Source organism: Mandrillus leucophaeus, unplaced genomic scaffold (assembly GCF_000951045.1).
Source record: "Mandrillus leucophaeus isolate KB7577 unplaced genomic scaffold, Mleu.le_1.0 Scaffold389, whole genome shotgun sequence".
Classification (NCBI taxonomy): Eukaryota; Metazoa; Chordata; class Mammalia; order Primates; family Cercopithecidae; genus Mandrillus; species Mandrillus leucophaeus.
In genome coordinates, this window is record NW_012104131.1 from 2,817,497 (window position 1) to 2,839,406 (window position 21,910).

At 38.5% G+C, this 21,910-nt stretch overlaps 1 protein-coding gene across 1 annotated transcript in view; it reads left to right on the forward strand.

The window, feature by feature from the left end:
- Positions 1-21,910, forward strand: part of GRB14 (growth factor receptor-bound protein 14) — a 74,639-nt gene that overhangs the window by 7,534 nt on the left and 45,195 nt on the right. The window contains exon 2 of the mRNA XM_011990996.1: positions 11,105-11,261. Coding sequence (XP_011846386.1) covers positions 11,105-11,261 — 157 coding nt within the window. The remainder of the gene's footprint in view (positions 1-11,104; positions 11,262-21,910) is intronic.

A 21,910-nucleotide genomic window follows, 5' to 3' on the forward strand; every position in this document is an offset into this window, starting at 1 on the left:
AACTCATGACTAATGCTAAGTTTGGGGTCTAAGATCTGATCACAGCAGATTCCAGGGTCCCCTGTCCACTGTGAGCACCTGGGCTGAACCTCCCTGAGTACAGGTGCCGGGCAGCATGATTTTGCGCACTGTAATGCGTAGTCCACATTTGGCAGTGAAGGCTGATTAAAAATAGCTGGGCTAATGAACGGTCTCAGACTATTGCTTGGGGCGGTCTGTAGGGCTGGCTTCCCTGGCTGTGCCCCAGAACTCTAAGCCAAATATTGAAAATAATAATCTCTTTTTGGCAGAAAAAAAAGAAGCAAGACTTTTGGTAATTTCAGATTCTAAACCCCTAGAAAGGATAAAGATTTTCTACCCCTGTAGGATATTAAAAATGCTTGCCATTATGAGAATTCTCAAAGAGGAATTCAAAATTTGTTTTGGCAAGAACGGCATTGTCAGAAAGCCTCCTAATCAGACATGCATATTTGAACGTATACATTCAGGCTTTGTTTGGGAAAATACCAGGAATTATTATTTTGCAGTTTCAAAACTGAAATTTGCTTGGGTAGTTTTATCAATATTTGAAGAAAACATTTGATATTACTGTTTGAAATCCTGGCAAGAACTTCAAGTTTGAGTTCCAAGAAAGGTTCCTAGTGCGGTGACACATACGTATATATGTATACTTATGCCCCCATAATTCTTCTTATTAATGTTTAATATGTAGAAATCGTTTATCTTAAAAATTCAAATATTTAATAATTCTAAAAAAATAGATATTAACTTTGTCACAAGCTTGTGATTATATCAAACAGAAACTCCATAGGTTTAACAAGGTTGCAGTTTTCGAAACATGGTCTTGTCTCTGTTTGCACAAACTGAGAAATAAAGACTCCCTCTGCTGGCTATTTCAGTATTTGCAATTATTCTAGCGAGAAGCTGTGAAAAGTGAAAAAACAAAACAAAACAAAGGAAAACAGCCTTTTTTGACACTCAAAAAGCAAGGTGCTTTGGGATATATGTATGTATACATCTATTTATGCTCTAGTGTTTATTTTTCTAATACTTTTATCCAAGATGTCATGTAGAAGCAGCAGCTTAAAGCAGCCTAAATACTGGGCGAACAGAATGGAAAGAATACAGCATCAGGTGGGAGCCAGAAATGGGGATCTGTGGCTGGCTCGGCCAGTGACAATTTGGAGGTCTCTGAGCAGGTCGTGACTCCAGCTTCAGCTTTGTCATTTGTGAAATGGGAGGATTTAGTAGATGTTCTCCAGGAACCCTTCTAACCTTTAGTATTTTATGATTCTAACAGTATAGATTCCATTTCTTTTACAAGACTATACATGCTCTATACATGTGTTTCAGTGATATAAAATAAATATTCATGACTATACATGCTCCATACATGTCTTTCACTGATATAAAATAAATATTCAGAAAAATGTAAGCTAGTACAACCACCATGGAAAACAGTATGGAGATTCCTTAAAAAACTAAAAGTAGAACTACCATTTGACCCAGCAATCCCACTTCTGGGTATCTACCCAGAGGAAAAGAAGTTGTTATACAAAAAGGTACTTGCACATTCATGTTTATAGCAGCACAATCCACAATGGCAAAATCGTGTAACCAACCCAAATGCCCATCAATCAACAGGTAGATAAACAAACTGGTACATTTATACGATGGAATACTACTCAGCCATAAAAAGGAATGAATTAATGGCATTTGCAGCAACCTGAATGAGATTGGAGACTATTATTCTAAGTGAAGTAACTTGGGAATAAAAAATCAAGCATTGTATGTTCTCACTAATATGTAGAAGCTAAGCTATGAAGATGCAAAGGCATAAGAATGATACAATGGACTTTGGGGACTTGGGGGGAAGAGAGGGAGCAGGTGAGGGATAAAAGACCACAAATGGCGCAGTATATGCTGCTCAGGTGATGGGTGCACCAAAATCTCACAAATCACCACTAAGGAACTTACTGATGTAACCAAATACCACCTGTATCCCAATAACTCATGGAAAAATAAAATAAAATAAGAAAAGTAAATAAATATTTAGAAAAATGAAGGAAAAGTAAAATTACAAAGTGGATATAAATCTGTTGTTCTCAGTGTTGTTACTGCATGGGAATGTTAGGATCTAGAAAGTTTGTACATTATTGTAAGTTTATTAAATAATACCCCCAAAATGTCCAGGAAGGTTGAACATAGCATATTTTATTGATTGTGTGGCGCTTTAAGTTGTAAGAAGCATCATTATTTTATATACTTCCAATAAAACTATAACATGCCATTAAGGGTAAGTTACAGCCAGGTTTCAGAGAAGTTAAATGTGAAAAAAATGTGCTTTTAAAAATCAATGAAATAAGGTAGTTCCTAAAAGGGCTTCAGTTGATGCCAGACAACTCAATAATTGCAATAAAGTCTGATGTGTCTTGGGCTCTAGTAAACAGTATCTTTCTTCTCCTCACATTTTCCCTTTCTTCTAAACACTTATTCCACCCCTCCCCTACTTGTTCTTCTTTCTCACTGTGGGAACCAATTTTTAACGTTTTCACTTAGACATGTCTTATGGCTGTCCAGGGAATAAACTATTGCTTAAAAACTGAAATGAGGTACTGCAATAAGATTGTGTCCAACAGAAGCATGGCCAGTGGCGTTCTGCTTTAAATATGAATTAGCATTAGCATTTGCAGAAGTTTTCTCGTTTCCGAGATGAATTAGCGCTGCCATCTTAGTGGGAATTGCATGAGTATTAAAAACACTGAAACTTCAGAGAACACAGCTTTGATGAAATAATCGGAAACTTTAGTGTGGGATTTGTCATTTGAACCTCTCTTTATTATTCATATTGGACTTAGGTCTTAAAATAACATGTCCGTGTGTGTGTGTCTGTGTGTGGTAGCTTAGGATATTTTCTAACTTAGTTGTTAATGTTTGCCTTCTTTTGTAATGAAATTGGAGCAGTTTCTTTTGCCCTTTTTTCCTGCCACATAATAGAGCAAACTGAAAGGGCTTGAATTTCTCTCTTTGTCAAATGGAACCCCCACTTGAGTTGGAGTCCTTCTTTCTGCCTCGTAGGAAGAAAGGAGGCCCAAAGAAAGAGTACTCTTCATGGCTCTTGGCCTGAGACAAGGAGAGCAGAAAAGGTAAATAATAGAGTAGGAGGATAAAGGTGAATGGAGGGGCTTTAAGGAGGTGTCCTGAGTCTCTTCTTGCTTGCAGGCTTTTTTTTCTCTTGGTTGGAAGCCTAGATGCGGCATGCTGCTGCAGTGTCACTGCCCCAGGCTATCTAGTGTGACAGTGCTAACTTCCCTTCTGTGCCAAGTGTAGGGCATTTCCAGCAGTGAGACCACACTGGGCCTCTTTAGCCTGTTGCTGGATGGAAAATTAACGCATCATTAAACCCCATCAGGCCGGACACGGTGGCTCACACCTGTAATGCCAGCACTTTGGGAGGCCTAGGCGGGTGGATGACGAGGTCAGGAGATCGGGACCATCCTGGCTGACATGGTGAAACCCTGTCTCTACTAAAAATACAAAAAAATTAGCCGGGCACGGTGGCGGGTGCCTGTAGTCCCAGCTACTTGGGAGGCTGAGGCAGGAGAATGGCGTGAACCTGGGAGGCGGCGGAGCTTGCAGTGAGCAGAGATCACGCCACCGCACTCCAGCCTGGGTGACAGAGCGAGACTCCGTCTGAGAAAAAAACAAAAAACAAAACAAAACAAAACAAAAAAACCCAAAAAACCTCTTCTATGCATTTTGAATTCATATGCAGGACTCCTGGAAGCTCTCTGTGGATCCCCAGGAACACAGATTCTCTAATTCTGAATCTCTTTATCCAGGCATGACCCTAAAATTTACCGCAGAAATGTAATACCATGCAAATCTATAGCAGGACTGAGTTTTTACAGAGGTGGTGTGGAGATGATCCATCTTGTGACCTTAATGATAAGAGCCGTACCTCAAAGATTGTGAAAGGACAGAAAGAGCCTTGGTCAGGAGTGACTTGATGGAACTGCCTCACAAAACCCTGAGCTGCCTGCCCTGGTTTTGAATGTGAGAAGGAGATCAACCTCAATTTGGCTAGCCCATTGTAGGTAGGAGTGACTTGCTGTTATTGTAGCTGAATCCTAAGTGACTAAGTCACCATGTGGTTATTTATCCTGATTCTCTTACCACTTTGTAATCATATTCTTGTAAAACTGTCATTTTTATTATTAAATAACATTTAATTTTTAAGAATTATTTCTACATTGCCAACTTTTTAAAAAGCTACCCATCACTTGTGTATCTTTAAAAGTATTTCCTATTGTGGTGGCCCCTGGCTAGTTTGCACTGATGGAAACCAGTGTCCCACAGTACCGGGTGAAGGCACCCCCTCCTCAGGCCGCCGGGCACCCATACTTCCTCCCTGTCCTCAAAACTTAGCCCTTCTGATCTCCATTTAGTGTGGTCTGGTTACTGTTTCCTGAGCATTTTTTCTCCTTTCTTCCTCAGTGTGTTTGCTCATGTTTGTCCCACACAGGTGTTTTCTTACCTTCTTTCCTTATTCTTTCAGAATCCCAGACATAACGTGGCTCTCAGCAGTCACCTAAGCCACCTTTGTTCAGTCCACGAGTTTCATGAAAATTTGCCTAAATTTTCTCTTTGGTTCACGTGTGTCTTTTCTCCCATAGAGGTTTCCAAACTCCGTGAGGTTTCAACACTACCGTTTTGGAATTCACTAATATTGTCTCACGCAGGGCTGTGCATGATGTTTTCATTCATTACTGAAGGAATTGTTGTGATTGTCGCTGTGTGTCCCACATTGTGCTCACTGCTGGGGATATAAAGAGGAGAAAACAGTGGTCCCTGATGTCATACATCATTCTCATGGTGAAGGGCAATGCGTAGTAATTATAGTTGCACACATGCATGCATGCAAAAAGGGCCTGGACCTAAGCTGGAGGTCTTTGGAAGCTTCCTCCCAGAAATAATGGTTTATCCTAAGATATGAGGGAGCAGAAACAGTAGAGGGTAAGGAAACCATGTTCTAAGCACAAGCAGTAGCATGTGCAGGGGCCCTGTGTTGAGAAGGAGCATGACTTTTTCAAGAAGCAGAAAAAAATGTAGGATTGGAGTCAGAGGACAGGATTGTAGGGAATAAAGTTGAAAGGGGGTACAGGGATGTGGGATAAACCTGTTTGTGTCAATCAATTCTTGTAATTCTGATCTTGGTGACAGTATCTGTTTTAAGTAATGTCTTATAACTAGTTTAACACGTACTGTTCATGCTCAAGGAAAATGTGTTTCTGACTATCCCTCACAAGTGGAGAGGATCGGAGGCTTTTCTTGCAACATGATTTCTCAAAACTATATGCTTGTAAATATGTGACAGCTAGCAAAATAATACAGGATAGCAATAAGAAAGCAGTAGAGATTCTTGAGCTGTTAGGGTCTTTAGGAACAGTCTTTGTTTTTAAAATGCAAAATTTTAAAAACACAATTAAAGATTTGGAATAAGTAATAATGACTACATTGCTTCCCATTCTTTTCATTTCAAGGGAACTACTGAGTTGCTTAATTCAAGATATCTAAAAATGTCTCTTGTTATCTTAGGACACTGTGTTTCTTATTTAGAAGAATGTAAAAATTCAGGGCTACTCTGACCCTGACATAAAAATATTTTGCATGACTCAAGTACATTGCTTATCTATTAAAAATAATAAAGAAAAAATATTGAAACATTGTAAGTTATTTTATAATTTTACTGTGGTTAGATGAGAAACTTTCAAAGAGCTGTAGAAATAAGCTTAGCTTTAGGACATAGTTCAGAGCAGATTCCTGTGAGCCTTGTTTCTTATTTTTATTTTGTATTAACTATATGTTAACTATACATATATAATTAATAGATATAATACATAAATTAATGAATTTATATTTCTGTTTAAAAAATATATATGTCTCATCATGCTAAGGCCATATTTAAATGTGATATTTAAAATAAATTTAAAATGTAAAATAAATATCACGTTTAAATTATTTTAAATCAATGACTAATTAATTAATAGTAATTGAGTTGGGTTTAACTATTGAATTTGTGTTTTCCTAAAATAGAAACTTTGACACAGAAGATAACCATAGATAACTATGCCCAAATATCTTTTTCTTTCACTTTTGCTCTTTCAGTTTTTTCTTTCTCTTGCCTCATTGTATGGATTCTTACTCATGGTTTTATACTTAATCCATGCTCATTATTTTACCTGCCGAATGATGGTTCCTCTTCTCTCTCTCTTTGAAGAAACAAAGGATAAGCGAGGCAGACCTATGGCATAATTAATGACTTCCCAGTCATGACAGATCCAAAGCCCTCTTTTGCTCTGTGACATTCTCAAATGACCAGTTGACAATGCCAAGTTCATTTCAAATATTCTAGAATGAATTCACATTGAAAAGGATCTGGCTATCCCATGCCATCCCATTCCTTGAAGTCAGCAAGGAGGAGGCGAAAGGCTGACTGCTTAGCCTTTGCTCACTTTTTTCCTTAGTTAGAGCTTTCCAAATATGTTCTTAGAATTTCAGGTGATGCAGAGAAATACTAAGTATGTTTTGGGGGCAAGGTAATACATACTGACTTGACTTTATTTTGTTTATTTATTTATTTTTAGTTTCATTTTAAATATTTTGTCTCTTTTAGTCTAGAGGCTTTAAAGGCCTCAAACTTTTTTTTCTGAAAAGTTACCATTTCTTCTTGTACTTTAACATTGTTGTGTCTAGTATTCTAAAAATGGGTTGTGTTAGTTTAATCTCTTTCTTCCACTTACTTTTTATGAAGAGCAGTCTAGGGGAGGAGTTGATGTGTAAAGTGTATAAACATGCCTTGATAGAATGTCAGCCAAAACAGAGATTTGCTTCACCCACATTCCAGCATGTCTTTGCAAGGGCTGCAGTGACTACGTATTAAATTTGCATTGCTAGGTGCCATGTGCTCCTAGGGCAGTTTCTGAAGCTATAAACTACTCCAAAGGCCAAGGTTGTTGTGATTGTCAGGATTAGAGTGACACAGAAGGGCTTTCCAACACAGGCAGTGTGTACACTCTTGGCCTTCCTTGGACGCTGTATCTGTTTATGCTGGTGGGTTGTTGTAGATAAACCTTATCAGTGCCATGTTTCTCTTGCTAGTCAACTTTCAATCCTTGGATGGAACAAAATTTCTTCTTATTCTTCTTTAGGGTCCAGGAAGAATTTCTTCCTGTTGGCATCCAATTTCAAATGATCTTGTAGATAAATTGATATAAATAATATACTGCTCACTCTAAAGCAAGCTGGGAATTTGGGCCACTGCACTGGAAATGTATAATATCCCTTTATTAAAGAAATGTATAATATCCCTTTATTAAATAGCATGATTATATAATGTTTAATTTTTTTTTACCTTTTAGTATGTATAGGAAATAGAATACTAATATTTTGCTTCAGTGGTTCTTAAGAACAGCTCTGCTCTTTGTTTTTTATATGATCACAAAAGTCTTTAACTTTAACTTAGTTTTAACTCATATAGTCATGCAGTTTTTGTGATGAGTTGAATTCTTCTTAAATAGGAAGGTTTAGTATAGTAATTCTTTGGGCAAGAGGCATGTTCAACTCTACTAGAGAGTTAAGTCTTCACTTGTCTTTTCCTTTTTCATATATATATACACACACACACACACATATACACACACACACATATATATTCTTTATTGAGTCAGAGTATCGCTGTTATTGCCCAGGCTGGAGTGCAGTGGTGTGATCTTGGCTTACCACAAGCTCTGCCTCCTGACTTCAAGCGATTCTCCTGCCTCAGCCTCCTGAGTAGCTGGGATTACAGGCATGTGCCACCACTCCCAGCTAATTTTGTATTTTTAGTAGAAATGGGGTTTCTCCATGTTGGTCAGGCTGGTCTCGAACTCCTGACCTCAGGTGATCCGTCCACCTTGGCCTCCCGAAGTGCTGGGATTACAGATGTGAGCTACCACACCTGACCCTTTCATTTATTTTAAGGAGGAACAAATAGAAATATAGTGAGACTTTTTAACAAAGGCGTCCCATTCATAGTTTAAGGAATTTTCATAAATACAGAATATATCTAAGAGATGACAGAGATTTACTGCTGTGGAATATCAACCTAAATATAATTTCATTATTCATAGATGAATATGTATTTTGGATAAGTATGAGTGTTAAATAGGATTTTTAAAAAATAAGGGCTTGAAATGGATTTCAAACAAAAATACTAAGTTTTTCTCTCAGCAGGTTGTATTCATTCTAACAATGAAATATATGCAGTTATTCCAGAAACTCAAGTTGGCCTAAGCCCCTCTAAGTTTGTGCATCTCAGTTCTTGTCAACTTATGTCTAAATTTGCAGTGACATAATCTGAAGAAAATAGTGGCATATCCTGATTATTTAGTCACCTTTCTTATTTTATCCAAATTTACCTCTGGCTCTTTTCTAGCCCTTTTCTAAAAAAAATTGGTTTAGCCTTCAGAATGTCTCTAGTTTTTCATTTTCTTAGCTTCTCTGAAATAAGAGATAGAACATGCAAAATAAGAGGCGTACTTCTGTTGCCCCAGGTCAGGAGAGTTTACTGTAGGAAAACATGTGGGGGTAGTCAGGAGGTGCAGAGAACGTTTTCAGCAACCCCTAGATCATTCTTCAGTCCCCTCATTTCCTGGCATGGAATGTGCAGCAGAGAACAGAAACAGACGACAGAGAAAGCAAGAGGGAGGGGAGGGAGGTGTAGGATGCTTTTTAACAAACAGATCTCTTGGGAACTAAGAGTGAGAACTCACTCAATCCCATGAGGATGGCACCAGGACATTGTGAGGAATCTGCCCCCATGACCCAAACACCTCCTGCTAAGCTCCACCTCCAACACTGGGGATTACATTTCAACATGAGATCTGGAGAAGACAAATATCCAAACTAGATCACTCTCCTAGCAAAAACTCTTTTAAGAAAAGTCTCTGTTTATTCATAATTTATCATTGTATTACAGGAACCTACCCCAGGGTGATACATGACTCTGTTAGCCAGGCTAGAGTGCAGTGGCACAATCCTGGCTCACTGCAACCTCCACCTCCCAGGTTCAAGTGATTCTTGTGCCTCAGCCTCCCAAGTAACTGGAATTACAGGCATGTGCCACCATGCCCAGCTAATTTTTTATATTTTTAGTGGAGATGGGATTTTGCCATGTTGGCCAGGCTGGTCTTGAACTCCTGACCTCATGTGATCTGCCTGCCTAAACCTCCCAAAGTGTTGAGATTACAGACGTGAGCCACTGTGCCCCGTTATAATATTGTTAAGAGATACATAGCTTTTTCAGAGACCAAAGTGGTGGGGAAGTAATATAAATAGTTATTGAATGACCTTTAGTTTAGACAATGAAGATAATGGAAGTTGTTGGACAAAGTAGCTTTGACACATAAACAAGTCTTGGATAGGTAACATTCATTCAATGTATAAGACAATTAAATGTAGAAGACACTGTATAAGGAATTATAACTGACTAATGTTTACTGATTTACTAGAATGATATTTTAATAAAATATTTTAATAAAAAGTCTACCTATGGATTGGGAAAAAGTATTTGCAAACCATATGTAATTATAAGGGTTAATATCCAAAATTTATGAATAGCTTATACAACTCAATAACAGAAAAACAAATAACCCAATTAAAAATTAGCAAAGGACTGAGTGCGGTGGCTCCTACCTGTAACCCCAGCACTTTGGGAGGCTGAGGCAGGCAGATCACCTGAGGTCAAGTGTTCGAGACCAGCCTGACCAACATGGTGAAAGCCCGTTTCTACTAAAAAAAAAAAAAAAATACAAAATTAGCCGGGCGTGGTGGCGCATGCGTGTAATCCCAGCTACTCAGGAGGCTGAGAGAGGAGAATCATTTGAACCTGGGAGGCGGAGGCTGCAGTGAGCCAAAATTGCGCCATTGAGCTCCAGTCTGGGCAACATGAGTGAAAGAATTAAACTCCTTCTAAAAAAATTTAAAAAATAAAGCAGCAAAGGGCCTGAATAGACATTTTTCCGAAGAAGACATAAAAATGGCTAACAGGTATATGAAAAGGTGGTCAACATCACCAATCATCAGGTAAATGCAAATCAAAACCATTATGAGATATCACTTCATACCCATTAGGATGGCTGTTATCAAAAAGACAAGAGGTAACAAGTATTGGTGAAAGTATAGAAAAAGGAGAACTCTAGTACACTGTTGGTGAGAATGTGTATTGGTACAGTCATTCTGAAAAACAGTATGGATATTTGTAAAGAAATTAAAAATAGAACTGCCATATATGACACAGCAGTCTCTCTCGGATATATACCCAAAGGAGTTTAAGTCAGCATGTCACAGAGATGCCTGCACTCCCATGTTCATTGCAGCATTATTCACAATAGCTAAGATATGGAAACAACTTAAGTACCATGTCCCATTAATGGGTGTATATTTGAGCTTATATACGTAATTTATTGTATATTTGCATTACACACACATGCAGATACACACAAGGGAATACTATTCAGCCTTAAAAAATAATATGCTGCCATTTGCTACAACATGGATGAACCCGGAGGATATTATGCTTAGTGAAATAAGTCCTTTTTTCTTTTCTAGCAGAAAGAAAAATATTGCATGATCTCAGATATGTAGTCTAAAAATAAATCAAATATGCAGAGATAGAGAACAAAACAGTGGTTACCAAGGGCAGTGGTGGGGTGGAGGGAAATGAGGAGATGTAGATCAAGGATACAAAGTAGCAGATGTGTGGGATGAACACATCTAGAGCTCTAATGTACAGCATGAGAACTATAATTCATAATAATGTATTGACTTTGGAATTTTGAGAAATGAGTAGATTTTAGCTGCTCTTGCCACACTTGCAAGAAAATGGGTAACTATGTGAGGTGATAGACATGTTAATTTGTTTTACTACGTAACCAGTTTGCTATTTATTTTTATATATATATCTCATAACATCATGTTGTATACTTTAAATATACACAATAAAATTTTTTAAAAACACAAACAGGAATATTTAAGCTCTTTTTCTTGTTTTCTACCTACACAGGTGATTAAAGTATACAGTGAAGATGAAACCAGCAGGGCTTTAGATGTACCCAGTGACATAACGGCTCGAGATGTTTGTCAGCTGTTGATCCTGAAGAATCATTATATTGATGACCACAGCTGGACCCTTTTTGAGCACCTGCCTCACATAGGTGTAGGTAAGGATACAGAGTTATTGTCTCACATCATTGCTTTTCTATTTCTCGTTCAGCTCCCTCTTGAACACCAATAATTCTTAGATTTGGTCTTTTGAGGTAATTTTCCATATCTTATAGGTGATCTCAGTTCCTTTTCATTCTTTTTTCTTTTTTTCCTTCGGATCATGTATTTTCAGATAGCCAACTCATTGGTGTTTTCCTCTGCTTGATCCATTCTGCTGTTGAGAGCCTCTAATGAATTTTTCAGATCAGAGAACGTATTTCTCAGGTTCACAATTTGTTGTAATTTCAAAAAAAATCAATCTCGTTGTTAAATTTATCTTATAAATATCTGAATTGATTTTATCAATTTTATCCTGGCAATCACTGAATTTCCTTAAAGGTGCTATTTTAAATTCTTGGTCAGAGCTCACATATTGCTGTCTTGCTAGGGTCATTTACTGGTTCCTTGTGTCTGTCTGGAGAGATTGTGGTTCCCTGTTTGCTGCTGTTTTTGTGGATGCGTGTCTGTATCTTTGCACTGAAGGATTAGTTACTTGTTTGAGCCTTCTTTGCCTGGTTTCTTTTGTTTTTTTATTGGATATATTCCTTAGAGGTTTTTACCGATAGGTCATTGCCTTCTTTTTGGCTCTAGATGGCGCCTTAAGCCTAGGTTTGCCTTGGCTCTAGTAAAGGTCAGAGCACTGCACTTTCCAAATGGGAGAGGTTCCCAAAGGGGATATCCCAACACTGTGGAACAGCTGGCTAGGGGCCCATAGCCAGGGGACCTGTGGGATGAACCTCCTGCCGTGTGGTGCTGCTGAACAGCCACTCTGATTTGGTGTCTCCTTTGGCTGGGTTGCAGAGCAGAGTTTCTGGGGCTGGGAATGGTCGTCTTGCCTCCTTTTTTTTTGTCTCTGCCTGTCCTCAGGGATATTTCTCCCATCAGGCAATCACAATGCTTCCTGTGATTAAGACAGAGACAGATCTCCTGCCAGGGAACCCAAGATGGTGGGGTAGGAGGTTGTCCACCTAAATCTCACTTTTTCTGGTGTAAACACTGTGAGTTGGGGGAAAGTTTTTCACAAGCTTGTGGGAGGGGCATCGTGGTGGATACTGAAGTTTGGTTCTCTTACCGTCTGGAGTTTTTCTTCACTTTTCTGTTGCCCATGGAACTGTCTCATCTTCATATTTGAGTTCTGGGATACTTCTGGGGAAAATCTCAATGCTGTTTATTTGATTTTGGTTTTCTGTTGGGGAGAATGAAGCCAGTGGCTTCTTTGCCATTATTTTTCAGAAAGTCCTGCTTTTTCTGTTTATTTTAGTATAGATCCTATGGTGAAGATTTTCTTCAGAGGTACAAAAATAGAAAAGAATTATGAATAGTCATTTCTTTATTCTTTTTATTTTTTGTTATTTGTAGTCACAAGAGAAAGAAAGTAGCACAAAGTGGAAACAAGGATAGAAATTTTTATAATTTACACACCCCGCTACATTTAAAGAATGATCTATGGGAATTTCAGTGCTAAAACAGATCCAATTGATGGAAGAATACATTTCATAATAATTTTTATTAGCACAATGCAAAGTGTTTGAGATGTTTAAAAAAAAAAAAAAAGCTGTCATTTGGACCACGATTGGAGTCAATTGTAGCACAGACAGGTACAAGTATCCATAGCAGTGGTTCTCTTTATGAGAGTGTAGACCCTAAACTTTTCTTGAAGAAATAAGTAAGTCCTTCACATTTTAAAGACATAAACACAAGGAGTAGCCTTTTAAAAATGTTTTATTTGGAAATGCATCTCTATTATGAAGTATGAAGGGTTTAAAAAAATTCTTTTAATATGTTGTAAAGAATTTGTTCTCCTAGAGTAAAACAGGATTTGGCAACAGTTTTGTCCCCTGATTTTTTATTTTTATAGATTTGTTTTCAAAACATGTTTACATATCAGTAGATGAGACAGGAAGGAGTTTGTTATGGCGATGCCATTTGATTCTTTGAACTCTTTATTAGTTTCCTGTGGTTGCTATTCCAAATTACCACAAACTCAGCTTCAAGCAACAGAAATTTATTCTCACACTTTTGGAGGCCAGAAGACTGAAATCCATATCACTGGGTTGAAATCAAGGTGTTGTCAGGGATGTGTGTCCCCTGGAAGCCCTAATTTCTTGCCTCTTCCAGCCCTGGTGGCTGCCAGCATTTGTTGGCTTGTGGCTGCATCACCTAATCTCTGCCACTGTGGTCACATTGCTTTCTGCTCTTCTGTCTGTGTCAAGTCTCTCTCTTTCTTATAAAGCCAGTAACATTTCGGGCCCACCCAGATAATTCAGGATGATCTCCATTTCAAGATCCTTAATTTAATACTGTCTGCAAAATTTTTTTTTCCATGTGACATTCACAGGTTCTAGGAATTAAGATGTGGTTTTCTTTTGGGGGCTATAGTTCAGCCTGCCACAAACTTCGTTGCATTATATGTTTAACAACTTTTAGTAAGAAATCATCAAAATCATTTTAAATAATTTATCAGTGACTGTTCCATTAATTGCTTCAATTTGTTCAGACTTGTGAAAGAATTTTGTACATAGTCATTGGAATCATTTACTTTCTAGCATAGCTGCCAATATATAAAGTCATCCCCTTGTTTGATGCATTCGAGTTTATGCCTCAGAGCAATGTGCCAATGTAAGGTTCTGTTCAAATGAACAGCCTTTCTCTTATGAAATGGAATTAAAAATGATTTTGGCAGGAAAGGTGTGTTCTTAGAAGGCTTCATTTTTTAAAGATCTGGGAAGTGGTTTTTCTGAACACTACCTGCATTGCCTGAACTACTTAGAAAATGTTTGTACTTCTGATTTGACAACGGGTGTCCTGGGACATGCCAGAACCTCATGAAGGGGACGGAGTGAGGCCTGTGGAGAGGAAGCTAGAATTGTTCCGCAGTCTCTTTGGTTGATAGCTGATAAGCTACAATAGTGCAACTGATTTTGACAGCTCAGCCTAGATAGTTATCAATCTGCCAAGGACGCTTGCTTCTAAAGGTATGTCATACTGGCCAATACGACTTGTTGCCTCATCTTCTAGGACAGAAAAGGCTTACCATAGATTTTCTTCATGGATGTTTGTGACTAGTTTAACTTGTATTCATGATAATTAATCTCCTAGAAGTATGGTATTAATTCTCAATAGATATCTGCCATATTCCAATCTATTTCATTTAGCTCCTAATTAGCATTATATATTATTACAGTATTTTATATTCTTAAGTTTTTCTTTCGGGGGGACTTAAAATTTTTTTTTGTTATAGTCACTACCATTTATCTCTAACAAATAGCTTTGCAGTTCAGTAATAAAAATCTGCTCTGTAAATCAAGAAGTGTTTTTCACTGAAAACACTGTAAATTATTTATATTAAGGAATAAAATGTACAGGTCTTTTAATGCAAAAGCTTAAAATGGAACATTGGGAATTAATTTGATCCACATACTAAATTTAAACTTTTAGGGATCAAGTAGTAATAGAAGTTTATTTCTTTATTACTGTATTTTCTGGAAACTGCTGAAATAAAATCAAAGATAATGAGCATATTCTCATGACTTCATCAACCATGCGTTAGACCAAAGCTCATGAGAAAGAATTTTATTTCCAGAGCCTTCTTGTGTTTTTTTTTTCCTTTGGTTTTTCACTCAGATTATATATTTAAACAGAACAATTGAAAACATTAATTCTACCCCAATACTAACATGTATTAGATTTAATAGCTTCCAGTTCTTTACCGATGTAACAGGAGAGTAATCACTATTGAGGTAGTGTCATCTTCCTCAACACAAAATATAAACAGATTTGTCTTTAAAATGTTTTTTTTTTTTAGTTTTGCCTTTTTGCATAGTATATTATAATCTTGCAATATCTATTCAGTCTAATAGTGGTAGGAAGTAAAATGTTCAATTTAATTTGCATATTTAAATGAACGGAAAGAACTACAGTGGTTTTTTTCTCCTTAAATGTGATATGCAGCTGCAGATGCTCTTTGCTAACAGAATAAACCACTGATGTCTTTACTGCAAGTCGTCTGTGAGTGCTACTGATGTGAAGAACCAAAGGATGAACTATTTTCCAGAACTTTAGTGATCAGCCAGTCAGCTCTGCGTATTGTTTAAGAAACATTCTTACACTCTTTTTGTCCAAAATGATGAATTTTCAATTAAATTCAATTTGGTTTTCTGTTCCTGTGTTAACTTGCTTAGGGTAATGTCCTTATTGAATAGGGAGTCCAACATCAATGATGGCTATAGGAGTGTGGCTTTATTTCTTTTTATGCAGGACATGACTTCATTCTTTTTTTTAATGGCTTCATAGTATGCCATGATTTATATGTACCCTTTTTTTTTTTTTTTTTTTTCTGAGACAGAGTCTCGCTCTGTCACCCAGGCTGGAGTACAGTGGTGTGATCTTAGCTCACTGCAACCTCCGTCTCTCGGGCTCAAGCTATTCTTGTGCATCAACCTCCAGAGTAGCTGGGATTGCAGGCACATGACACCACACGCAGCATTTTTTTTTTTTTTTTTTTTTTTTAAGTAGAGATGAGGTTTCTCCATGTTAACCAGGCTTGTCTTCAACTCCTGAGGTCAGGTGATCCACCCACCTTGACCTCCCAAAGTGCTAGGATTACAAGTGTGAGCCACCATGCCTGGCCTGTATGTACTGCATTTTCTTTATCCAGTCCACTGTTAGTGATTCTGTGTCTTTGCTATTGTGAATAGTGCTGCAATGAACATACGAGTGCAGGTGTCTTTTTATTTATTTTGGATATATGCCCAGTAATGGGATCGCTGGGTTGGATGATAGTTCTTTTTTAAATTTTTGAGAAATCTCCAAACTGCTTTCCACAGTGGCTGAACTAATTTACATTCCACCAGCAGTGTATAAGCATTCCCTTTTCTCTGCAGCCTTGCCAGTATCTGCTGTTTTTTAACTTTTTGATAATAACCATTCTGACTGGTGGGAGATAGTATCTCATTGGAGTTTTGATTTGCATTCCTCTGATGATTAGTGATGTGGAGGAATTTTTCACGTTTGTTGGCTACTTGTATGTCTTCTTTTAAGAAGTATCTATTCATGTCCTTCACCACTTTATAATGGGTTTGTTTTTTGTTTGTTGAATTGTGTAAGTTCCTTATAGATTCTAGACATTAGACCTTTGTCAGAAGCATAGTTTGCAAATATTTTCTCCCATTCTGTAGGTTGTCTGTTTAATCTGTTGATAGTTTCCTTTACTGTGCGGAAGCTCTTTAGTTTAATTAGGTTCCACTTGTCTATTTTTGTTTTTGTTGCAATTGCTTTCAAGGACATAGTCATAAATTTTTCCTCAAGGCTGATGTCCGGAATGGTGTTTCCTAGGTTTGCTTCCAGGATTCTTATAGGTTGAGGTTTTTAATCTTTTAAATCTTTAATCCGTCTTGAGTTAATTTTTGTATATGGTGCAAGGTAGGGGTCCACTTTCCTTCTTCTGTATATGGCTAGCTAGTTTTCCCAACACCATTTATTAAATAGGGAGTCCCCTCCTTGTTGCTTATTTTTGTCAACTTTGTCAAAGATCAGATGGCTGTAGGAGTATGGCTTTATTTCTGGGTTCTCTGTTCTGTTGCGTTGGTCAATATGTCTGTTTTTGCACAGGTATCATGCTGTTTTGATTACTGTAGAATTATAATACGATTTGAAGTGGGGTAATGTGACCCTTCCAGCTTTGTTCCTTTGCTCAGGATTACTTTGGCTACTTGGTCTCTTTTTGGGTTCCGTATTAAGTGGGAGCTAAACATTGGATACTCATGGACATAGAGATGGCAACAATAGACACTGGGGTCTACTAGAGGAGGAAGAGGTGGGAGGAAGGGTTGAAAAACTAACGGTCAAGTACTGTGCTCACTTTGTGGATGACAGGTTCGATTGTATCCAAACCTCAACATCACACAGTATACCCATGTTAAAAACCTGCATATGTATATATGTATTTCTTGAATTTAAATAAAAGTTGAAATTTTAAAAAATAAATAAATAGAATTGTAAAGGGAAGGGCATAGTATCTATTTATTTACATTTAAATTCATTACTATTTTTTTTTTTAGAGACAGGATCTCACTGTTTTGCCTGAGGTGGAGTGCACTGGTGGAGTCATGGCTCACTGCAGCCTCAGATTCCTGGACTCAAACAGTCCTCCAGCCTCAGCCTCTATTATTATTATTATTATTATTATTATTATTATTATTATTGTTATTTTGAGATGGAGTTTCACTCTTGACACCCAGGCTGGAGTGCAATGGCGCAATCTTGGTTCACTGTACCCTTTGCCTCCCAAGTTCAAGTGATTCTCCTGCCTCAGCCTCCCAAGTAGCTGGGATTACAGGCACCCACCACCACGCCCAGCTAATTTTTATATTTTTTAAACTAGAGTCAGGGTTTCACCATGTTAGCCAGGCTGGTCGCGAACTCCTGACCTAAGGTGAACCACCCCGCCTCGGTCTCCCAAAGTACTGGGATTAGAGGCGTGAGCCACCACACCCGGCCTATTATTTTAAAAAATATTTTAAATACAAAAATAATCTAGCTCATTGTAAATAACTGAAAAAAAGATATCATGAAGTAAACAAAATTATTCGTAATTTCAACACTGAGCTAACTAATGTTAACATTTTTTAAAGCTCTTTAATCAGTTTCTCTACTTTAACATAGTTGCTATATGTATTAACTCTTATAGACTACCTTCTTTTTTTTCTTTTGTGCACTTAAAATATATCTTGAGTATTTGTAGTTTTTTACTTGTCATTTTACAGATTCCACAAAAATCAGTAATTCCTCTTGCCTTCTCTGGCTATGTTCCCCAAATAATTTAGCAAATATTTATTGACAATTTTGTACCAAGCCTATATTTTGTTGTAGATTCTGGGGATGCAGTATGAGCAAAACAGACAAAAAGTATTGCCCTTGTGAGTTTGCATTTTCATGGGGAGAGAGAGAGGAAACAAGGCCTAATATTTGTTATCCCATAGGAGATGATAAGCTCTGGGGAGGGAGGGCAGGAGGAAAGGGGGAGAGTGAGTGCTAGAGCAGAAGGGAGATGTACCTTATTTTTTATTTATTTATTTTGAGACGGAGTCTCATTCCATTGCCCAGGCTGGAGTGCAGTGGCACAATCTTGGCTCACTGAAATCTCCACCCCCTGGGTTCAAGCGATTCTCCTGCCTCAGCCTCCCGAGTAGCTGGGATTACAGGTGCCCACTACCTCACCCAGCTAATTTTTGTATTTTTAGTAGAGATGGAGTTTCACCATCTTGGCCACGCTTGGTCTTGAACTCCTGACCTCGTGATCCACCCGCCTCAACCTCCCAAAGCCATGGGATTACAGATATGAGCCACCGCACCTGGCTGGGAGATGCACTTTAAAGAGGCATCAGGGAAAGCCTCCCTGACTGGGAATGTTTGAGTAGAGAAATGAAGCACACAGCAGGCAGGCTGTGCAATTAAATGGAAGATTATTCTGGACAGAGGGAACAGCAGGTGGAAAGGCCTGGACGTGGCCGTGTGCTTGTGTTCAGGAAGCAGCCTCGGGGCCATTGCACCTGGAGTGGAGTCAATAAAGTGGAAGGTAATGGGAGAGGACTTCATAGAGCTGCCCCAGGACCAGATCGTGTAGGGTCTCATAGGCCAGGAAGCGGGCCTGGCATTTACACTGAGTGAGGAAAAAGCAAGGGGAGGTCTTTGAGTCAGAGAAGAATATGATGTGATTTAGTTTTAAAAGTATACTACTAAGGAGGCCAGAATGCAAGATTTGACCTTTCATTTTGCTTTTCTATCAGACTACCTGTGGCTCCCTGGAATGATCCCCACCTATCTGTCATTTCTACTAGCTGTACATGCCCCCATTGTATCATCTTCACATGTGGTCTGCGTGTTTATGAGATTTAGTGTTTGTGAGATCCTGAGGCCTCATAGGTAAGGATATTTTGACTTATAGGATAGATGAGAGTTGAGGGTTTTCTGCACTTTAGCTCACTTTTAGTGACCAAGATAAGCTTAGGCCAGTTTCGGAGACATTCCGAGTTGTTAATACATATGCTACTATAATTGCTTCTCATCTGTCTAAACCATGTCACGAACTACTAAAAGCAGAAGGGGGAATACTTGACATTCAAAATGTGGTATGTTCCTGAACCTGAAGTCTTAATTTCAGAGTTACGCTTTCTGTGGCAAAGGAAACTTTAATCTTATTAATTTTTCTCTTCTTTTTCCCGAGATAGAGTCTCCCTCTGTCACCCAGGCTGGAGTGCAGTGTGTAATCTTGGCTTATTGCCACTTCCGCCTCCCAGCTTCAAGTGATTCGTGTGCCACAGACTCCTGAGTAGCTGGGATTACAGGCGTGCACCATCATGCCTGGCTAATTTTTGTATTTTTAGTAGAGATGGGGTTTCACTATGTTGGCCAGGTTGGTCTCGAACTCCTGACCTCAAGTGATCCATCTGCCCTGGCCTCCCAAAGTGCTGGGATTACAGGTGTGAGCCACTGCGCCTGGCCATTATTAGTATTTTTAATATAAATGCATATGTGTGATAGCTACTACTAGTGTGCATAGAGTATGTATTTTCATATCTATTTACATACAGGAATACAAAGATCTAGATTCTGTCAGATTCTGTAATCTGCATTTTCCCACTGAAGCAAGTTGGTTTCTTCCCACCACAATATTTCAAGCAAATGTTCCTGAGATTCTGTGGTCGGTTTGCCTCTGTCTCACTCTACATCTCTCTCAGGAATGCTGTAATTTAAATTGTGAACCACCAAGAAAACTTTCGTATAAATGTTCCTAACCCAGGTAGTAATGAAATTACTGAGATTGAACCGAGCCAACCGAGTTCACTTTATTTATTTTGGCTGAGCAAGAGAATCATGCTAAAAATTACCTGTTTTTGAATTTGTTCAAAATATGAATTGTCTAACAATATTATGTTTGGAACTTTGAATGCAATGTCCATGTTTCATATCCTCCACCTGTAATTATTAATATATGCTGCTGAGAATTTTAATAGGCAGAGTCAATCATTGAAAACAACTAAATATCTTGATTTTGTTATGAATCTCTGAATGTCCTTATTTTGGATCATATTATTATATGGTTCTACTTGTACACACACTTTGATAGACATTGAATTTAAAATATCAGCATGTCAACAAATATTTCTCTTTTCGTGATGTAGTAAACCAGGTTTTGCAACTGGTGTGGTTCGCTTCACAGCCACTGGATGTCACTATAGTTCCCCAGATGGAGTCCTCTCTGCTGTTACAATCAGTGTAAGAGTAGGGTAGGGGAAAAACTTCAGCTTCAAGTCCTCTGAAACTTAATGGGATCCATGTTTGTCTTGCTCCCATTTTGATTCCTAATTGAAGCCATGGTATGAAGCAGTGGCAATTAACACAATACCTCAAGCGCATACCTACAGACTCCTCGGGAAGAGGAATTAATTGTATTTTAGTATCTTTGCTAGGGACAGCTGAGATTTCCATTGTGAATATCATTGTGGAGTGGCTTTAATAAGCAAAATGAATGACTGGAGGCTCTTAATGAAACCAGTTTAATGTGTGCAGCTATGCCCACGTGATCGCCTTAAGACAGAAGCAATGCACAGTGACAGTGAGGGAATGGTTCACAGCCTTCTGCTTGGAAGCTGCTCCTTCACTCTTTTTTCTTTTTTAACAAAGGAAGTACAAGTGTTTTTCCTGTTCTGGAGCTGATATGTAGTCGGACTTTCTGTGCAGTTTATAACATACCAGCCATCAGAGTTGTGACCACCCTCGTCACATCAGAAATCATTGTGAAGCCTTTGGGACATGTGGCACTGTGCTTCTTTCCATAAAGAGAATCAAGTGCCCTGACCCCCTGGGCTTTGAGGAGACATGGTGTCCTGGTAGCGCGCACAGACCGGAAATGGGCAATATTTAACTAGCAAAGATGGGAAGTGCCTATAACTAAATCTGCTTCTGATTCAGCTGATTTTTCCTTCTACATATTCTCAAAGCCTCAGCCACATAAATTCGGGTCCTGGCATCTCTCCCCTCAGGTATTATGTTAGCCTCACAACGGGTCCTCCTGCCTCTGGTAGTGCTAACATTATCCATCTGAATGCAGACCTGATTCTTTTTGCATTTGGGTCCAAGGTCCTCTGTGGGGCTTGTAGCATCTTGTGACCTGTCTACCCTTCATAGCTGCAGCCTTAATGTCCCACCCTTCCCTCCTTTTAGTTTATATGTTAGAGAACTGCCTGCAGATGCCTGCATACACTACAGTTTCTACTCAGTTTTCTTGTTTATGCTGTTAAGAGTCACAGGAAACCCTTTCCTGTCCATCTTTACTTGGCTAACTGCTGTTCATCTTCCTGGGCTTAGTTATTTTAGTTAAAAATGGAAGGAAAGTAAAATGTCAGCCTTTTCTTAAAAATGCTTATGACAATAAAGATGAAAACTCTCAGCTGTCCAAGCTGACTGATAGGTAACCTAGTGCCACAGTCCTGGGAGAGTGGGGAGAGAAAAGCAGTTGGAGGCATCCCATGCTCAGCCTTGTGAAGTAGAGTCACCCTTTCCATCTGACAGCAGGCCGGGAGACACATCCGCCTCTTACACATGC